Genomic DNA, 21,642 nt, shown 5'->3' with positions numbered 1-21,642 from the left:
CACAAGATCAGCGGCGTCAGCTCTTGTGGGGGACGGTGTGGGTGGCTCTTAGAAGAGCCTTTGGGTTGTGTGGATGATATTGGATCGGTGGCAGCGCTCACTTGCTCTGCTGGACTTGCTGCTCTCAGTCTTCTTGGGCCGCAGCACGGCCTGGATGTTGGGCAGGACGCCCCCCTGGGCGATGGTCACCCCACTCAGCAGCCTGTTAAGCTCCTCGTCATTGCGCACGGCCAGCTGCAGGTGTCAGGGATGATGCGGGTCTTCTTGTTGTCCTGGGCGGCATTACCAGCTAATTCCAGGATCTCAGCGGTCAGATACTCCAACACAGGAAGAGCAGGAAGGAGAGCTATGCCATCTATGTGTACAAGGTGCTGAAGCAGGTCCACCCCGACACCGGCATCTCCTCCAAGCACGCCGTGTCAGAGGGCACCAAGTACACCAGCGCCAAGTGATCTGCTCTGTGCTCTGCACCCACAACCCGAAGGCTCTTCTAAGAGCCACCCACCCCCTCTACATCAGAGCTGTGGCTACGTGTCTTTGTTCCACTTTTGTAACTGGGGAATATGTGATTGCATTGAATAAAACATTTTGAACAGATGTTTAGTAATAGATGCTGTGATCACTCCCCAATAGCACAGAAGTGAGAATCACCATAGTGCCAATAAAGACAGTTTTGTGTGGTTGAGGTCATCCTGGTCCAAGATTAGAAAGGGTGACAATAGATCCATTCTACAAAAGGAGAGAGAATGGATCTTTCATTTTGGCAAGAAGAGTAAGTGAGCACCGCTGATCCTGTAAAGGCCCTTTTACATTTAGCGATGCACCAGCGATCCCGACCACGATACGACCCGGTCAGGATCGCTGGTGAATCACTAAATGATCGCTAGTGAGCTTCCACACAGGAAGATCTCACAGCGATACAGCGGACGATACTTACCTTTCAGACGCGGCGATCCTGACGTCCTCCCGCCCGCGTCCACACGTCGCTCGGCGGCGCCACAGGAAGCGCCCGACGAGAAATGGAGCTGCGCGATCAACGACAGACAGCGGGGGAGCCGGTCGGAGGCAAGTATCACACATAGCGATATCGCTGCTGCGTCACCAAATCGGTGATGCTTTAGCGATATCGCCATGTGTAAAACCCCCTTAAGAGTCACCCACACAGTCACCACAAGAGCTGACGCTGCTGATCTCTGGTGTGATGATCTGATATATGCAGAATCTTGGCCATATAATCTGTACAACATCACGGTGTACAAGGGATATGCGGTAGTTGGTTTATGCAGTGAGTAAACTCCTGTCACTATTGGGTTGGCACAGTGGGACTGATGGTGGTTTATAACCTGCTGTTACTGGCACTTACTGATCCAGTATCAGGTCTTACACTCTCCTCTCCCCCCAACCTTCTGTAGTGCGAGGTGCTGAGTAATTAACCTGCTGTAAGGTGACCACACGTTCATATTTGTGACCTGTGATGGGCACCGTGCATTAGATGGGTAATGTGGGCAGATGCCGATCCTGGTGGCTGCACTAGTGCACTGCAGTTTGACTATGTTACTGCACCATCCTCACATCCCATGTTGCGTATATGGGGGGAGATATCCAAATATATACTGTACACATCCCACATTGTGTTGTATGCTTCTATATAGTGCTACTTCACAGCATGATGTCCGTGAGTCGGGGGAGTAAGACTGCTTGGTGCAGTCAAAACACGTTGACTGGGTCGTGTCGACCATGTACTTTTTTCTTTCGTATGCAATATAATTTCTTTTGAAAAATAATAAAACGAAAATCCAGTCCTGTTGGACCAGACTCTAATTTTTTCTATTATCCTTGATGTGAGGCCAGGGCGAGGCCGGTGTCTGAGCCCCAGGTGGATGAGCATAGAGCAACTGAGTGAGCTGGAATAAATATTTTACAACTATATGGAGGACTATGTGGTGCACATATATTGTACTATACCTGTATTTTTTATCTACAGCATTATAGAATGCTGTAGATAAGCCCTGAAAGGCTGAGGCCACATCTTATATCGGCCAAATCTGGTGACCGTTTCCCTTTAATAAAAACCACAATACTAATAACACTAATATTACCACCATTGACATTATACACTGGAGCTTTGTACACAGTATATAGTGTAAGTGTACAAGTAACACACTGACTCACCGGTGAAGTCTGTAGTTGAAGTCTTTTATCTTCACCCAGTGCAGACCACCATCACTTCTTCCAGCCAGGACTCTTCATTGCAGAAAATAACAGTTATCTATAGCTGATCGCTTCCCGAGCACATTCCCCAACTTCTACAATATGTCAGATGCAGGAAAAAATGTAGATTCTAGTCCGCACTGCCCAAATAATAGATTTCCAAGAAGTAGTAACAGTAAAGCAATGGTTTAATCAACGCGTTTCAGGGTTAATACCACCCCTTCCTATAGAAGCTATATGTGGTATTTTCCAGAAGAAGGGGTTGTATTCACCCTGAAGCGCGTCGATTAAACCACTTCTTAACTGTTACTACGTCTTGAAAGTCTATTATTTGGGCAGCGGGGACTGGAATCCACATCTTCTCTTCAGTGTATGGTATTGTCGGGTCGTTGACCGACCTGTGGATCTGCGGCAGCCTTTCCTACATGTGCTTTAACCACCTAATACCAGGTGAGCAGATTCCTACTTAAAAAGTGCTAACTTACTATCGGATAAGACCCTATTGCACATTGTGTCTCCCTTGTTTTGTCTATTAGATGAAGGAAAAAAAAAAAAAAAAGACATGGTGCCGCCCTGCACAGTAGCAGGACCCCTTTTGTTCTCCCCCATGGAAGACAGTAACCTCAAAAGTAAATTAAATTACAGCAGTAATAATGTCCCCTGATTGCCTCCTACAGTAAATATGTCCCCACTTGCCACCATAAACCAATAATGTATGTTCCCGACCTCCATACAGTAATTAGGTCACTCTATTTAATAAGGTGCCAGATCCTGGGTCCTTTTATTTAATGTCCCCAATGTCCACTTTAATAAGGTCCCTATCCTGGGCCCCTTCCAGTAATAATGTCCCCATCCTAGGCCCCTATTTCCACTTTAATAATGTTCCATCCCTGGGTCCCTATGTCTGCCCCTATGGCCATTACTTTGCCCAATTACAGAGTGGGGGGGGGGAATTCTCCTCACCTTCTTGAGCTCCCTGGCGTCCTCTTGCGGCTTCATATTCGGCGTGGTCGTTAAAATGGCCTGTCACAAAGTAGAGCGCCCTGTCACAGCCGACAGCCGCAGCCTATATTCATCTTGATGTGCATTCTCGTCAGGGTTGGCTCCAGGTTCTCGTGGGCCTCAGGCGAAAGTATCAGTGGGCCCCTTTAACACATGCCACGATTCCTGAAAAGGTAAGAAAAATAAGTTTTATTATACTCAGAGCAAAGCACTGCAGTGCGCAGGTGCCAGGAAAGGTCAGAGAGGGCCAGCGCCAGCTCACTGCAGGAATTTGCTCTGCCCTCAACAGATAAGTACTCCTGCAAAGGAGCGCAATGCCGGGGAGCCTGTGAAGCATGCAAGAGGGTGGCAGCGCAAGGAGATGGGAGGCGCCGGACCTGCGACACCCATTGGATCGGACCGCCCCCAGGTGAGTAGAATAAAAACTTATTTTTCAGGTCAGATCGGGGGCTATACAATGATTGTAGATAAGCCCTGAAAGGCAGTGGCCGTATTTTAGACTGGCCAAAACTGCTGACTGGTGCACTTTAATGATCACTATTGTCGTACCCTTACTATGTGGTAGTATATGATCTGGGGGCATTTCTCTTGTATGTGGTAGTATTTGGTCACTATGTGGTCTGGTTATGGTGTGAATGTATTAACCACCTGTATGTGGTATTATTCAGTCACTATGAAGTGATAATATGTGATCTGGTTGTGGTAACATGTTTCCTGTATGTGGCATTATTTGGTCACTTTGTGGTCCGGTCATGGTGTGGCGGTATTTGTCCCCTGTATGTGATATTAGATATTATTTGGTCACTATGTGGTGGTAATATTTGACCTGTTCGTGGTGTGGTGGTATTTGTTCCATCTATGTGGTATTATTGGTGTTGGTATAGTGGATTGTGTTGTATATGGAGGTCATTTGTTCTATCTGCTATCTATAAGGGGAAGATTCTTGATTTCCAATAGAGATTAAATACTTGAATGTTTAACCCCTCCCTGTCCTGTAACTATTATACAGTAGCAAATATGCACCTACAATGGTTCTGCGGTGTAAACAAGTAATCACCTAGCCTAAGGCCATGTTCAGTACATTCAGTGTTTGGTCAGTGTTTTGTCTAAGTATTTGTGATCCAAAACCAGGGGTGGTAATAAACACAGATGTGGTGACCTATCTCTAAATACTTTTCCTCTGATTGTTCCACTCCTGGTTTTGCCTTACAAATACTGATGTAAAATACTGACAGTGTGAACGTGGCCAAAGTTATAGATTGGGAACTGCACCGATCTGCATAATGTGAACTCTTATAGGGTCAGATTGGGGTGTCTGGAGCCCACCAGGGGAATGGACTCTAGGGGCCCACCATACAGCTATATGCAAATATCTGTCAGTCGTTATCCCCATTATAGTGGAGCGTCGACTGTAACACACAGGCAGCTCCTGCATATCTACTGTGCGCCCCCATAACTGGGATGTATAATTACAATAGTTTACATTAATGGGGTTCTTTGGTTAAAACAAGTTATCACCGATCCATGGGCTCCACAGGATAAGTGATCACTTAGGTCCGATCATTAGAAACTGCACCGACTGGAAGAACGAGGAAGTTTTATCGTTGATAAGACACTTATCCCCATTTTAAAATGGAGCCGCTGTTGGGATGTCTGACCGCAGCTCCATTCAAGTGCAGCCACGGAGGGAATGAATGGATCAGTGATCAAATTGTACATGCCACTCCAGTCTAATGGGGATAAAAAGTTCCACATTTTGCTGAATGGGTCCAAGTAGTCAGACCCCCACCGATCAATACGTTATCACTTATCCTGTGGCGGTGATTACTTTTTTCACAGGAAAACCCCTGTAAGTGCATCTCTACCGCTGTGTGCCAAGTATTTAATTATTAGAGAGAACAAATGACCACCATACACAACACAATCCACTATACCAAGACCAATAATACCACATGCAGGGAAGAAATTCCACCACACCATGACCAGACCACATAGTGACCAAATACCACATACAAGGAGAAATACCACCACACTATAACTAGACTACATATTCCACCACATGGTGACCGAATAATACCACATACAGAAAAGAAATACTGCCACACCATGACCAGACAGCTTGGTGACCAAATTATACTACATGCAAGGGACAAATACTGCCACACCATGATCAGACCATATAGTGACTCAATAATATGACATATACAAAAATACTTGGCACTCAAAAACGGAGAAGCAATTTTATCTTTATTGTGCATCCAGACAAAAATAGACTCATATCATATGAACGTTTTCAGTCCAACAACGGACCTTCATCAGAAAGGTCTTTTTGTTTCTTTAGAGTAGACTAAGAGATACAGTAGGGTAAAAGATATCCTAAGGCAGGAATGAAATCATATAATGCTGTTTATTTTTTAATGACTGGAGCGCGAGTCTATCAAAGGGGCTGGATACAGTGTGACTGGATGAAGCAGGCCTTAGGGAGAGAGAGGCAGCGCTGTATGGAGCAGTATCTGCAAGGGGCTGCAGCGCTAAGAGGCTGCTGAAATAATCCAGGGTGCCGCCGTGAGAGGATTGTTTCAGCGGCCTCTTAGCGCTGCAGCCCCTAGCAGATACTGCTCCATACAGGGCTGCCCCTCTCTCCCTAAGGCCTGCCTCATGCTCATTCATACAGTATATCACAGGCTACATATACTGCTCCTCCATACAGTATATTATGGGCCCCTGCTACGCCATACAGCATTTTAGGCCCCATGTAATGCTGCATAAATAAAAAAAGAAAAAGAAAATCCTCACCTCTCCCGTTCCACCGCAGGTCCAGTGCACTTAGCGCCTCTCCAAGCTCTGCAGCACTCAGGACAGAGAGGCTGAGCGCGCAGTGATAACGTCATCGCACTCTCTGGCCCTGAGACGCCACAGAGTCAGAGCGCTGAAGACCCTGCAGCTGCCGGAACGAGGAGAGGTGAGTATTAGAGGGGGCCCCGATGCCAGCGCTGGTGCCGGGGGGCCCCCGACTCACAGACCCTATGCTGCGTCCTGCGTGTTCCACTCCCCGTTTGCCCAGGGCCCCAGCGCTTACCTGGGTTCACCAGGGCGGGTGGTGCCGGAGGCACATCTAGGCTTTCTGGCACCCGGGGCAAAAACTTGGTTTGGCGCCCCTCAACCCCCCCAAGTACATATGCGACTTGCACACTTCACCATGTACCCACGAGCTGCTCTCTCTAATGCTCTCAATGTTCAGTAAAAAACTGAAAGCAGGAAGAGAAGCTTGTTGTCACAGGACCATAACTATGAAAATCGCACATGAGTGAAGTTTCTATGTGATGACTACTGGAACCTGCAGAGCTGAGTCCTGACATTGCAGCTTCTGAATTCTCACAACTAATGCACTGCACACTTTTAGGATTGTCCCTTGCCGATGTACAGTCATGTCAGCACAAGTATGTGATTTGTATACTTCTGGCCACATTCCGACTAGACGTGCCCGGCCTCGCTCCGTTCATTTTCATTGAGTGAAGCCACACGTCTAGTCAGCATGTGACCGCATGTATGTAAATTATCAGCATGAGAGAATCCCAACATAGAATGACTGCAGACTCAGCACAAACCTGAACAACCCCATTAATGTTCCTAACATAAATAAAAACATGAGAATAAGTCAGTATCACAAATAATATTTACATCCAGGTACCTTATAGACGACGTCGTCTCTGGAGTCGTTCTTTTCTTCTTCTTGTCAAGACCCCATGATGGGAGTTTTCTCATCCACAGCCGTCTCTGCAGACTTCCATCTTCTCCGGTCTTCTGCAGCAAATCTCCACACAATGCCCTTAAAGATAGAAGTGTCATTATAATGCTCCTAAATAAAAATATCTGCAATATACTGTCACCTCACACTATTCTCCTCCCTCCTCGTACTGTCTCCTGTAACATCCCCCCTGTTCACCATACTGTCTCCTCATATATTTACCCCCTCACTCTCTATACTGTCTGCTCACACATACCACTGACTCCCCATACTGTGTCTGCTCACATCCCATAACCCTCACTCCCCATACATTAACCCGTTGGCTCCCCATACTGTCTGCACCCATCCCCCATACTGTTTCCTCATACATACTCTTCATTTTGTGTCCTCAAATCTCCCCACACATATTAAATCCCCCCATCCCCAATCCCCCACACACATTAAGTACCCCCCATCCCCACTCCAAATCCCCCCACACATTAAACACCCCATGTCCACTCAAATAACCTCCCTACTCCCAAATCCCTACACATTATGTACCCCCCACTCCCAAATCCCCCCACACATTAAGTATCCCCATCCCCACTCAATAACCCCCCGTCCCTACTCCCAAATCCCCCAACACATTATGTACCCCCACTCCAAATCCCCCCACACATTAACCCCCCCATCCCCACTAATTAACCCCCCACCATTAACCCCCCACAGATTAACCCCCATCCCCACATTAACCCCTTTACTACCAAGGGTGGTTTGCACGTTAACTCCCGGGTCAAATTTTACAATTCTGATCACTGTCCCTTTATGAGGCAATAACTCTGGAACGCTTCCATGGATCCCGGTGATTCTGACATATTGCACTTCATGTTAGTCGTCAAATTTCATTCATATAACTTGCGTTTATTTGTGGAAAAAAAAAAAAAAAACGGAAATTTGGCGAAAATTTCACAATTTTCCAACTTTGAATTTTTATGCTCTTAAATCACAGAGATATGGCACTCAAAAACTTAATAAGTAACATTTCCCACATGTTTACTTAACATCAGCACAATTTGGGAACCAAATTTTTTTTTTATTAGCAAGTTATAAGGGTTAAAAGTTGACCAGCGATTTCTCATTTTTACAACACCATTTTATTTTTACGGACCACATCACATTTGAAAATACCCATTCTAAAAACTGCACCCCTCAAGGTGCTCAAAACCATATTCAAGAAGTTTATTAACCCTTCAGGTGCTTCACAGGATAGATATATATATATATATATATATATATATATATATATATATATATCACATTTAACTTTTTTTCACAAAAAAATTACTTCAGGTCCAATTTTTTTATTTTACCAAGGGTAACAGGAGAAATTGGACTGCAAAAGTTATTGTGCAATTTGTCCCGAATACGCCGATACTTGATATGTGGGGGGGGGGGAAACCACTGTTTCTGCGCATAGCAGAGCTCAGAAGGGAAGGAGCGCCGTTTGACTTATTCACTGCAAAATTTGCTGGAATTCAGATCGGACGCCATGTCAAGTTTGGAGAATTCCTGATGTGCCTAAACAGTGGAAACCCCCCACAAGTGACCCCATTTTGGAAAATAGACCCCCCAAGGAACTTATCTAGATATGTGGTGAGAACTTTGAACCTCCAAGGGCTTCACAGAAGTTTACAACGTACAGCCGTACAATTAAAAAATCATTTTTTCAACAAAAATGATCTTTTCACCCCTAATTTTTATTTTCCCAAGGGTAACAGGACCCCAAAAGTCATTGTGCAATTTGTCCTGAGTACGCTGATACCCGATATGTGGGGGTAAACCACTATTTGGGCACATGGCAGAGCTCGGGAAGGGAAGCAGCGCCATTTGACTTTTTTGGCTGGAATTGAGATCGGACGCCATGTCGCGTTTGGAAAGCCCCTGATGTACCAAAACAGTGGAAACCCCACCCCCCCCCCCAATTCTAACTCCAACCCTAGCCCTAATGGGAAAATGGAAAAAATTTTTTATTATTTTTCCCTAACTAAGGGGGTTGATTTACTATTAATGGCTTTTTTTTTGTTGATTTTTTTTTTTTAATGGCGGGTTTTTATGTTTGGCAGCTGTCACACGCTAAGACGCTTTTTATTGTAAAAACAGGTTATGCATCACCACATTTTGCGAGCTATAATTTTTCCATATTTTGACCCACCGAGTCATGTGAGGTCTTATTTTTTGCGGGACGAGTTGACGTTTGTATTGGTACTATTTTCAAGCATGTGACATTTTTTGATCGCTTTTTATTCCGATTTTTGGGACGCAGAATGAGCAAAAACCAGCATTTCATGAATTTCTTTTGGGGGTGCGTTTACACCGTTCCGTGTGTGGTAAAAATTGATAAAGCGGTTTTATTCTTTGGGTCAGTACGGTTACAGCGATACCTCATTTGTCTTTTTTAATGTTTTGGCGCTTTTTATGCAATGAAAACAATTATATAAAAAATTATTTTTGCATCGCTTTATGCTGCAAGCTATAACTTTTATTTTTTCGCTGATGACGCTGTGTGGCGGCTCGTTTTTTGCAGGACAAGATGACGCTTTCAGCGGTACCATGATTTATATCCGTCTTTTTGATCGCGCGTTATTGCACTTTTTATTCGGCGGTATGATAATAAAGCATTGTTTTTTTGCTTCATTTTTTCTTTTTTACGGGGTTCAATTAAGGGGTTAACGAGCAGGACAGTTTTTATAGGGCGGGTCGTTACGGACGCGGTGATACCAAATATGTGTACTTTTATTGTTTTTTATTTTTCAAAAAATGAATTAGGGTTTTTTTTTTAATTTAACGATTTTTTAAAAATTTTTACTTTTTTTTTTAAAAAACTATTACATTATCCCAGGGGGGACATCACTGTAATGTGACAGATCGCTGATCTGTCACATCACAGATCGCTGCAGGCCCCCGGGGCCATATTGGATTCGGGGACCTGCAGGGAAGAGGCCCCCGCAGCAGCGCTGCACATCGCACTGCTACGGGGGTCTCAAGGAAGCATGGAGGGAGCCGCCTGCCTGCGCGCTTCTCTCCTATACCTCCAGTACACCTCGATCATGATTGATCGTGGTGTGCCAGGGGTTAATGTGTCGGGGGCAGTTGATCGCGCTAGACGTACTACTCAGTCCTTGGGACTTAGGTCCCAGATCACATGGACGGAATAGTACGTCTAATGTAGGAAAGGGGTTAACCCCCATCCCCACATTAACCCCCCCCCCCATCTTCGGTGGTCCTACAGCTCCACATTGGAGCACACTTACCACCAGCCTTCGCTCTGGGTGCCGGGGAGTGACAGCAGCGTGATCACATGACCTGATCACGCTGACGTCGCTCTGACCCGGCGGTCAGAGCTGCAATTGTACTGGTGTCTGTATAGGGAGCACCTTGGGAGCTTGACAGCTGACAGAACCGCCGACTCTCAGGCCGGGGGGGGGGGGGGGGGGGGCGGCAAAACGCAGCCGCCAGGGGAGACACTGCGGACCGCCGCATCAGGCGGCCCGACTGCGCCACCCTGCCGGCTGCGCTCGGAGAAACTGCCCCAGCTGCCCCCCCCACCTAGATACGCCTCTGGGTGGTGCCGCCAGCCCTGGTCGGGACGGGACTGCGTGCACGAGACAGCATGCGTCTCGTGCGCACGCCTGGGCCTCCTTTGGTGTTAAAGGGCCCGCGTTCCTTTTTTTTTCCGCCTTGTTTTTTTTTTCCCTCTTCTCCCTCCTCTCTGGGGCGGGGCCCACCAGGCGTGTCCCGGTGGGGCAGTCGAACCCTGTCCCCATTAGTATGGAGCAGCATGTACGACTTGACCACCGATCTGTTCATTCCCTAAGAGGCTGCACTTGGCTTTTTCTGGAAGCCCCCAAAGAGAATGAATGGAGCTGTGATCAGACATCCCATCTGCCGCTCCATTTTAAAATGGGGATAAAAGTGTCCGTTCATGGATAAAAGTTCCCCATTCTTCGGATCAGTGCGGTTTCCACCGATCAACAAGTTATCACCTCCTTAACATGTGGATAGCATTGTTTAATGCAAACTACCGTAATTATACATCCCAGTTATGGTGGCGCACAGTAAATGTGCAGGAGCCGCCTGTGTTTTACAGTCGACGCTCCACTGTATTAGGGATAACGGCTAAGTTATTTGCATACAGCTGTAGGGTGGCCCCTAGAGTCAATTCCCCCTGTGGGGCCCAGATACCCCAGCCCTGAATACAGCACTATATGGGGACTACATAGCACTAGATGAATGAAGGGTATCATTTACTTTATAGCAGTATGCAGCACTATATAGACATGCACAGCATTAAATGGATGTTCATATATGGTGGGTATACAGCAGTATAAGGAGAATTTACTGCACTATATGACTTTATATGGCAATGTTTGTGAACAGCACTATAAGGTGGTATACATGACAGATCAGTACATACAGATCACACCAGAGATCAGCGGCGTCAGCTCTTGTGGTGACGGTGTGGGTGGCTCTTAGAAGAGCCTTTGGGTTGTGTGGATACGGGGTCAGTGGCAGCACTCATTTGCTCTTGCTGGACTTGCTGCTCTCGGTCTTCTTGGGCAGCAGCACGGCCTGGATGTTGGGCAGGACGCCCCCCTGGGCGATGGTCACCCCACCCAGCAGCCTGTTCAGCTCCTCATCATTGCGCACGGCCAGCTGCAGGTGTCGGGGGATGATGCGGGTCTTCTTGTTGTCCCGGGCGGCATTACCGGCTAATTCCAGGATCTCAGCAGTCAGATACTCCAGCACAGCGGCCAGATAGACCGGAGCCCCGGCGCCCACCCTCTCAGCATAGTTACCCTTGCGGAGAAGCCTGTGCACACGACCAACCGGGAACTGCAGTCCTGCCCGGGATGAGCGGGTCTTGGCTTTAGCACGGACCTTCCCTCCTTGTTTGCCGCGTCCAGACATCACTGTGTTCACAGCTATCAGCAGATAGAGAATGCTCTTGTGTGGAGTGCGCAGTCTCCTGCGCCTTTTATAACCTGCTGCTGCCCCGCCTCCTCTCCTGCCATTGGCTGGATCTGAAGTCACCAATGGAAACAAGACTTGTGGAAACACCAATGAGCTGCAGTGGGCAGAGATCATTACGTGTACATTGGTCACATGACTTTCTCACCCAATAGCACAGCGATCTGACAGCATTGCTCATTTGCATGGCCGGTCTATAAATACGGCCGCTCTGGGAGGAGCAGGATCATTATTCTCTCTCCAGTGAAGAGAACATTCTGCTCTCATCATGCCTGATCCTGCCAAGTCTGCATCAGCGGCCAAGAAGGGCTCCAAGAAAGCCGTGACCAAGACTCAGAAGAAGGATGGAAAGAAGCGGAGGAAGAGCAGGAAGGAGAGCTACGCCATCTATGTGTACAAGGTGCTGAAGCAGGTCCACCCTGACACCGGCATCTCCTCCAAGGCCATGGGCATCATGAACTCCTTCGTCAATGACATCTTTGAGCGCATCGCAGGGGAAGCCTCCCGCCTGGCTCACTACAACAAGCGCTCCACCATCACCTCCCGGGAGATCCAGACCGCTGTGCGGCTGCTGCTGCCCGGAGAGCTGGCCAAGCACGCCGTGTCCGAGGGCACCAAGGCAGTCACCAAGTACACCAGCGCCAAGTGATCTGCTCTGCTCTGTACCCACAACCCAAAGGCTCTTCTAAGAGCCACCCACCCCGTCTACAGCAGAGCTGTCGCTACGTGTCTTTGTTCCACTTTTCTAACTGGGGAATGTTATTGCATTGAGTAAGAAAATTTGAACAGAAGTTTAGCTACTCAGCAGTGAGGGACACATCTCTTCCCGGATTTCGTCACCATGAAAGAGGAAGAGAAAACATCCTGCTGGGGGAAGAAGAGAGCAGTGGAGATAGCAGCTCAATATGTGAGCGCATGCCATAGACTGTGAGAAAGAGAACTATGGTATGCCATGGTCTTCTATGGCCCCCACCCTGGATCTGCCCCCATCCACCTTTCCTACAGTCCCCATCCCTTTTTCTACACTTGCTTTGGCAAAACTGTATTTAGTCCTGCCAATAAAGCTTATTTGAATTAGTAATAGATGCTGTGATCACTCCCAAATAGCACAGAAGTGAGATTCACCATGGTGCCACTAAAGACAGTTTTGTGTGGTTGAGGTCATCCTCACATAGTTCTACTGTATATACCCCCATATACTGCTATATACCCTCCATACTGTACTCTGCTCATGTATCTCCTGCCACTATAATCAAGTGATCGGCGTCACCATTAATGACAATGTGAGATTCAGACCCTGAAATAGATCAGCCTTTAGTTGATCATTGATCAGGAGTCTCCACCGGTCTAGGGATGAGGGTGTGTAATATCAGGGGAATATAACTGCTGACATCGGTTTCTTTGTAATTTTTTCAGGTTTAGCAACAAAAATTACAGTAATAAGACACGGTGCAGCGAAAACCGGGATGTAAATGCACGTGACAGCGTTATTGAAAGGGTTAAATGACTTTAGGCCACAGACAGGTATAATCGCTCTGAGGATTATACCCACTGTGCCAACCTGTCATGTACACTGCCACTAGGGGGTAAACAAAGAAAACAGGCAGCCCACATTATAATTAGCAGTACTCCCTACAGCGGTGTGTAACCCCCATACAGAGCGGTATATACGGCCATATGATGCTGGACACACAATACTCACATAGTGAGGAGTCTACAGCTCTCCTCAGCCTGACAGGAGCCGCCATGACACACTGAGGGGAACAAAGAGAGGAGGAACTATCAGCCGTTGGGCGGGAATTTCATATTCAGTGCTCAGCCAATCAGCACTCAGTAGGGCTATGGCTCCGCCCTCAGGGTCACTTCCCCGCAGACACTCAGAGTTAACCCTTCAGTGGTCGGTGTTTCCGGCTCCCGTAGAGCAGACTGCAGCCATCCGGGCACAGCGCGGTCACCAGCCCCTCCCCCAGCAGCAGGAGCTGCGGCTTCTCCTCACATGTGGGCGGAGCACAGAGCTGTTGGGGGTTTTGAATTTCCCGCACTTTTTCCGGTCATTTTCCCGCTTTTATCTCCAGGACGTTTCACTAGTCACAGAGCGGACTCCTCCCCGGTGACCTCCTGCTCGGATCAATGGCGGCGTGAGACAGGGAGAAATCACTGAGATTATCACTTGTCAGGGGAGCAAAGGGTTATATTCTGCTGTATACCTTCCATATCCTGCTGTATACCTCCATATAGCGCTATATACCCTCCATATCCTGCTGTATACCCCCATATAGCGCTATATACCCTCCATATCCTGCTGTATACCCCCATATAGCGCTATATACCCTCCATATCCTGCTGTATACCCCCATATAGCGCTATATACCCTCCATATCCTGCTGTATACCCCCATATATTGCTATATACCCTCCATATCCTGCTGAATACCCCCATATAGTGCTATATACCCTCCATATCCTGCTGTATACCCCCATATAGTGCTATATACCCTCCATATCCAGCTATATACCCCCATATAGTGCTATATACTCTCCATATCCTGCTGTATACCCCCATATATTGCTATATACCCTCCATATCCTGCTGTATACCCCCATATAGTGCTATATACCCTCCATATCCAGCTATATACCCCCATATAGTGCTATATACCCTCCATATCCTGCTGTATACCCCCATATATTGCTATATACCCTCCATATCCTGCTGTATACCCCCATATAGTGCTATATACCCTCCATATCCAGCTATATACCCCCATATAGTGCTATATACCCTCCATATCCAGCTATATACCCCCATATAGTGCTATATACCCCCCATATCCTGCTGTATACCCCCATATAGTGCTATATACCCTCCATATCCTGCTGTATACCCCCATATAGCGCTATATACCCTCCATATCCTGCTGTATACCCCCATATAGCGCTATATACCCTCCATATCCTGCTGTATACCCCCATATAGCGCTATATACCCTCCATATCCTGCTGCATACCCCCATATAGTGCTATATACCCTCCATATCCTGCTGTATACCCCCATATAGCGCTATATACCCTCCATATCCTGCTGTATACCCCCATATAGTGCTACATACCCTCCATATCCTGCTGTATACCCCCATATAGTGCTATATACCCTCCATATCCTGCTGTATACCCCATATACTGCTATATACCCTCCATATCCTGCTGTATACCCCCATATAGCGCTATATACCCTCCATATCCTGCTGTATACCCCCATATAGTGCTACATACCCTCCATATCCTGCTGTATACCCCCATATAGTGCTATATACCCTCCATATCCTGCTGTATACCCCATATACTGCTATATACCCTCCATATCCTGCTGTATACCCCCATATAGTGCTATATACCCTCCATATCCTGCTGTATACCCCCATATAGTGCTACATACCCTCCATATCCTGCTGTATACCCCCATATAGTGCTATATACCCTCCATATCCTGCTGTATACTCCATATACTGCTATATACCCTCCATACTGTACTGTGCTCATGTATCTCCTGCCACTATAATCAAGTGATCGGCTTCTCCATTAATGACAATGTGAGATTCAGATCTAGAAATAGATCAGCCTTTAGTTGATCATTGATCAGGAGCCTCCACCGGTCTGGGGATGAAGGGTGTGTAATATCAGGGGAATATAACTGCTGACATTGGTTTCTTCGTCATTTTTTCAGGTTTAGCAACAAAAATTACAGTAATAAGACACGGAGCAGCGAAAACCGGGATGTAAATGCACGTGACAGCAACAAAAGTGGGCACCGAGGAGCGTTAGTGAAAGGGTTAAATGACTTTTGGCCACAGACAGGTATAATCGCTCTGAGGTTGGCACAGTGGGTATAATCCTGTCATGTCCACTGCCACTGGGGGTAAAGAAAACAGGCAGCTCACATTATAACTAGCAGTACTCCCTACAGCGGAGTGTAACCCCGATACAGAGCGGTATATACGGCCATATGATGCTGTACACACAATACTCACATAGTGAGGAATCTACAGCTCTCCTCAGCCTGACAGGAGCCGCCGCCATGACACCACGTGTTAGGCCTCTTTCACACTTCAGTTTTTTGCATCAGTCATAATCCGCCAAAAGGACGGATGGCGGATCCGTTGTAGAACTGATGAGAACGGATGCCACCCGTCCGTTTTGTTGACGGATCCGACAAAAGCAGATTTTTAAAGGAATCGCAGCCTGGGAGAGAGAGAGAATTTTTTTTGTTTTGTCCGGCACCCAGAAAGAATTTCGGGTTAAAACAATGTCTAGAGGATCCGCCAGAGAAAAAAACGTTGCAAGCTCCGTTTTGAAATCTTTGAGGATGGTGACGGACGGCAACTTTTGGCGGATCCGCAAAAAAAACGGATGCAACGGACGGCAATCCGTCACAATCTGCCAATAATGGAAGTCAATGGGGAAAAAAACGGATCCTCAAAAAAAAATTGCGGATCCATTTTTTTCAAAACCTGGCGGATTGTGACTGATTGTAAAAAACTGAAGTGTGAAAGAGGCCTTACACTGAGGGGAACAAAGAGCGGAGAAACTATCAGCCGTTGGGCGGCAATTTCATATTCAGTGCTCAGCCAATCAGCACTCAGTAGGGCTATGGCTCCGCCCACAAGGTCACTTCCCCGCAGACACTCAGTGTTAACCCTTCAGTGGTCGGTGTTTCCGTCTCCCGTAGAGCAAAGCAGACTGCATCCATCCGGGCACAGCGCGGTCTCCAGCCCCTCCCCCAGCAGCAGGAGCTGCGGCTTCTCACATGTGGGCGGAGCACAGAGCTGTTGGGGGTTTTGAATTTCCCGCACTTTTTCCTGTCATTTTCCCGCTTTTATCTCTGGGGCGTTACATCCAGTCACAGAGCGGACTCCTCCCCGGTGACCTCGTGCTGTATACCCTGATATACCCATGCGTAATCTTACTGATTTATACCCTTCAGATGTTTCTATATACCATCCATAAGTTGCTATATACTGCTGTGTAGCCTCCATACAGTGCTTTACACTTCCCATATGATTCTCTGTGCCATGTGCCACTATATAGCGCGGCGTACATTCTATTTAATGCTGAAAATCCCCATAGAGTGCTGTTTACCGTCCACAGTGCTTTATTAATTCCCTCCCTTATGTTGTATATTCCCAGAGTGCCAAATACTCTCCCTGTTACCCCCAAATAGTGCTCTTCTGCTGCATAGCTCCATATAATGCTGTGTACACCAGATAGTGCTGTGTGCCCCATACAGTGCTTAATGCTCCCAATTTACCAGTGTTTACCCTCCATATCCTGCTGCCTAATTCCAGATTATACTATATAACGTGTACCTCTATATAGTGCTAGATACCCACCATATCATTCAATATACCCCACATAGCGCTATGCAGCCACTAGAGTTGAGCGACTTTTGTTTTTTTAGGGTCGAGTTTTGTTTCGTGAAACCCGACTTTTCCAAAAGTCGGGTCGAGCAAGATCGTCCGATTATAGGGAAAAGTCGGGGTCGTCCCAAAACACGAAACCCAATGTAAGTCAATGGGGAATAAAAGTCGGCAGTGAGAGGACAGGAAACACACCTACAGTGCCCATTTGAATGCCAAAAGCATCAATTCTTCTTAAGCTTGTCAACCTTAATTTACTTCATAATACAAGTTACGCACTGAAAAATGGGGGTTATTTGGCTAAAGTTGTGGGGGGGAGGGCTGGCTGCAGGTTTTCATGTGCCCTGGGCGAAAGAGCGCCCCTTTAACACATACCACAACTCATCATGCTCCGATACGGCAGAGAAATAGCGGTATAGTACAATGAAAAATACTTCACTTTTTACATCTCATGACGAGGCCCATCTATTTCTCCATACAGAATCATTGGTCCCATATAATGTTTGAAACAGTATATGATGAGCTCCACATAATGCTACAGTATATGTTGGTCCCCATGGATGAAGCTCCACTGTCTTATGGGCCCAAATAATGCTCCAAACATAATGGGCCCCATTTCTAATGCTCTAGTGTATAATGGGCCCTGTAAATGCTGCTCCAGTCTCTGATGTCCACCTTTGGAATGTTCCAGTGTATGGTGGGCCCCATCTATCATTCTCCAGAGTATATTGCTCCCCAAAAATTGCTGTCCCAACATTGAAAACAATCAAATAAGTCTCCTCGCTAGGGAATCCCTGTACTTGTCTGGACTCCTCGTCGTCCCCATCTTCCATCTCACAGCACAGTATTTCAACTTTGCAAGTGCTGTGATCCTGAGCAAGCAGGGGGGACCCACTCGTTGGCGACGGCACTGACACAGGGCCCCTGATAGTACGGTGGTGTGTCTGATGGCGGGTGGGCCGAACCTGCACTTTCATCTGCAGCTTCCTCTTTGTCACCGTGTAAGATGGAACTGTATATGGGAAGGATAACCTGAGTTTCATCAGGGTCAGATTCAGGTCGTGTAGCGTGCGAGGGGAATGTAGTGGTCTGGGTCAATGTACCAACAGATTCATCGAGCAGTGGCTGGGCATCAGTGCACTTGTGTCGCCCCCAGGAGTACGGTCGCCACAGTGGCATTACCTTCCTAGGGAGTGTGATGTCATGCTTGGGAGCAACGAACGATCTCTCTAGCAGGTTAACTGATTGGGCGGCGTTATTCCCACGAGTCATGACCCTCCAAACAGCGTTCATGAAGGCAAAGTGTTTGTTTTACGTGGGCATTATGGTTGCAAAGCTGAACCTTAAAGGAATGTCCAGAAGGGCACCACCAGGAGTGGAGCCTACGGTTAAATTCGACTCCACCTGGGAAACCTCAACCATGCCAGCTACAGAACAGATGCACACATTGCAAGCTTAATTCCGTTAACGAACGAGACTCTGTCATGCCCCGCGGTCCGAGTCCGGCTTACTAGAGGGACACGTGAGGCTCTGGCACATGAGATTGGCCAATAACTGGTGTGTCATGCCCTTACATGTCCGTGGCTGCATGTGCGCTACACTGAAAAGGCCAGCGTTTGTCGCTTACAGGTGCAGATAACCCGCTGAACAACGTTAGTGATGGGGATCACTGATTACAATTATTACCCGTGAACAATGATTTCCCAGTAAGTGCAGGTCAACCGCAGTTCCGGAATTAGGCCTAACCGTCATTCCTGAAAAAATGAAAAACTTACGTGTGCAAACCACAGGTGCTGTAGCATGCTTAACAGCTCGACCAGCCGTTCTCACGCCCAGTATGGATTACACGTGATTGCACAAAGGTGAGAAAGGGTACCGTATCCCCAGATAACATGTATGGATAGCGTACACATTCAAAATATATGTCTATACATCAGGAGGCAGGCTCAGACGGTGTTAGGCCCAGTATGGATTGCACGTGATTGCACAAAGGTTAGAAAGGGTACCGTATCCCCGGATAACATGTATGGATAGCGTACACATTCAAAATATATGTCTATACATCAGGAGGCAGGCTCAGATGGTGTTAGGCCCAGTATGGATTGCACGTGATTGCACAAAGGTTAGAAAGGGTACCGTATCCCCGGATAACATGTATGGATAGCGTACACATTCAAAATATATGTCTATACATCAGGAGGCAGGCTCAGACGGTGTTAGGCCCAGTATGGATTGCACAAAGGTTAGAAAGGGTACCGTATCCCCAGATAACATGTATGGATAGCGTACACATTAAAAATATGTCTATACATCAGGAGGCAGGCTCAGACGGTGTTAGGCCCAGTAAGGATTGCACGTGATTGCACAAAGGTTAGAAAGGGTACCGAATCCCCGGATAACATGTATGGATAGCGTACACATTCAAAATATATGTCTATACATCAGGAGGCAGGCTCAGACGGTGTTAGGCCCAGTATGGATTACACGTGATTGCACAAATGTTAGAAAGGGTACCGTATCCCCAGATAACGTATGGATAGCGTACACATTCAAAATATGTCTATACATCAGGAGGCAGGCTCAGACGGTGTTAGGCCCAGTATGGATTGCACGTGATTGCACAAAGGTTAGAAAGGGTACCGTTTCCCCGGATAACATGTATGGATAGCGTACACATTCAAAATATATGTCTATACATCAGGAGGCAGGCTCAGACGGTGTTAGGCCCAGTATGGATTGCACGTGATTGCACAAAGGTTAGAAAGGGTACCATATCCCCAGATAACATGTATGGATAGCGTACACATTCAAAATATATGTCTATACATCAGGAGGCAGGCTCAGACGGTGTTAGGCCCAGTATGGATTGCACGTGATTGCACAAAGGTTAGAAAGGGTACCGTTTCCCTGGATAACATGTATGGATAGCGTACACATTCAAAATATATGTCTATACATCAGGAGGCAGGCTCAGACGGTGTTAGGCCCAGTATGGATTGCACGTGATTGCACAAAGGTTAGAAAGGGTACCGTATCCCCAGATAACATGTATGGATAGCGTACACATTCAAAATATATGTCTATACATCAGGAGGCAAGCTCAGACGGTGTTAGGCCCAGTATGGATTGCACGTGATTGCACAAAGGTTAGAAAGGGTACCGTATCCCCGGATAACATGTATGGATAGCGTACACATTCAAAATATATGTCTATACATCAGGAGGCAGGCTCAGACGGTGTTAGGCCCAGTATGGATTGCACGTGATTGCACAAAGGTTAGAAAGGGTACCGTATCCCCAGATAACGTATGGATAGCGTACACATTCAAAATATATGTCTATACATCAGGAGGCAGGCTCAGACGGTGTTAGGCCCAGTAAGGATTGCACGTGATTGCACAAAGGTTAGAAAGGGTACCGTATCCCCGGATAACATGTATGGATAGCATACACATTCAAAATATATGTCTATACATCAGGAAGCAGGCTCAGACGGTGTTAGGCCCAGTATGGATTACACGTGATTGCACAAAGGTTAGAAAGGGTACCGTATCCCCAGATAACATGTATGGATAGCGTACACATTCAAAATATATGTCTATACATCAGGAGGCAGGCTCAGACGGTGTTAGGCCTAGTATGGATTGCACGTGATTGCACAAAGGTTAGAAAGGGTACCGTTTCCCCGGATAACATGTATGGATAGCGTACACATTCAAAATATATGTCTATACATCAGGAGGCAGGCTCAGACGGTGTTAGGCCCAGTATGGATTGCACGTGATTGCACAAAGGTTAGAAAGGGTACGGTATCCCCAGATAACATGTATGGATAGCGTACACATTCAAAATATATGTCTATACATCAGGAGGCAGGCTCAGACGGTGTTAGGCCCAGTATGGATTGCACGTGATTGCACAAAGGTTAGAAAGGGTACCGTTTCCCCGGATAACATGTATGGATAGCGTACACATTCAAAATATATGTCTATACATCAGGAGGCAGGCTCAGACGGTGTCAGGCACAGTATGGATTTGACGGCCCAGACTACACAGCGGAGGAGCAGGGAGAGGTAAAGATTGCAAATGCTGGGGCCCTGCCCAAGCAAGGGGGGCCCACTCGTGGGCGTCGGTACTGGCACTGGGCCCCTCATAGTACGGCGGTGTGTCTGACGGCGGGTGTGCACCACCACCGTCAGAGACACTTGATTGCACTATGAAGGACCCTGTGCCAGTGCCCGCGCCCAAGAGTCAGCCTACC

At 47.1% G+C, this 21,642-nt stretch overlaps 2 protein-coding genes across 2 annotated transcripts; one reads left to right on the top strand and one right to left on the bottom strand.

Annotated features, from left to right (window-relative positions):
* Positions 1 to 11,459: 11,459 nt before the first annotated feature.
* Positions 11,460 to 12,095, bottom strand: LOC141083227 (histone H2A type 1-like). Its single transcript, XM_073567398.1, has one exon. The coding sequence runs from the start codon at positions 12,083 to 12,085 to the stop codon at positions 11,516 to 11,518; it is 570 nt and encodes a 189-aa protein (XP_073423499.1). The 5' UTR covers positions 12,086 to 12,095; the 3' UTR covers positions 11,460 to 11,515.
* An 8-nt stretch (positions 12,096 to 12,103) lies between these two features.
* On the top strand, positions 12,104 to 12,665 carry LOC141083228 (histone H2B 1.1-like). The gene has a single exon (XM_073567399.1). It carries the CDS (start codon positions 12,237 to 12,239, stop codon positions 12,615 to 12,617), a length of 381 nt encoding a protein of 126 aa, XP_073423500.1. The 5' UTR covers positions 12,104 to 12,236; the 3' UTR covers positions 12,618 to 12,665.
* The last annotated feature ends 8,977 nt before the right edge of the window (positions 12,666 to 21,642 follow it).

This window comes from Dendrobates tinctorius, unplaced genomic scaffold, assembly GCF_039654945.1.
Source record: "Dendrobates tinctorius isolate UK_male_01 unplaced genomic scaffold, ASM3965494v1 ptg000020l, whole genome shotgun sequence".
NCBI classification, from domain to species: Eukaryota; Metazoa; Chordata; class Amphibia; order Anura; family Dendrobatidae; genus Dendrobates; species Dendrobates tinctorius.
This window is presented reverse-complemented; position numbering and strand designations above follow the sequence as displayed.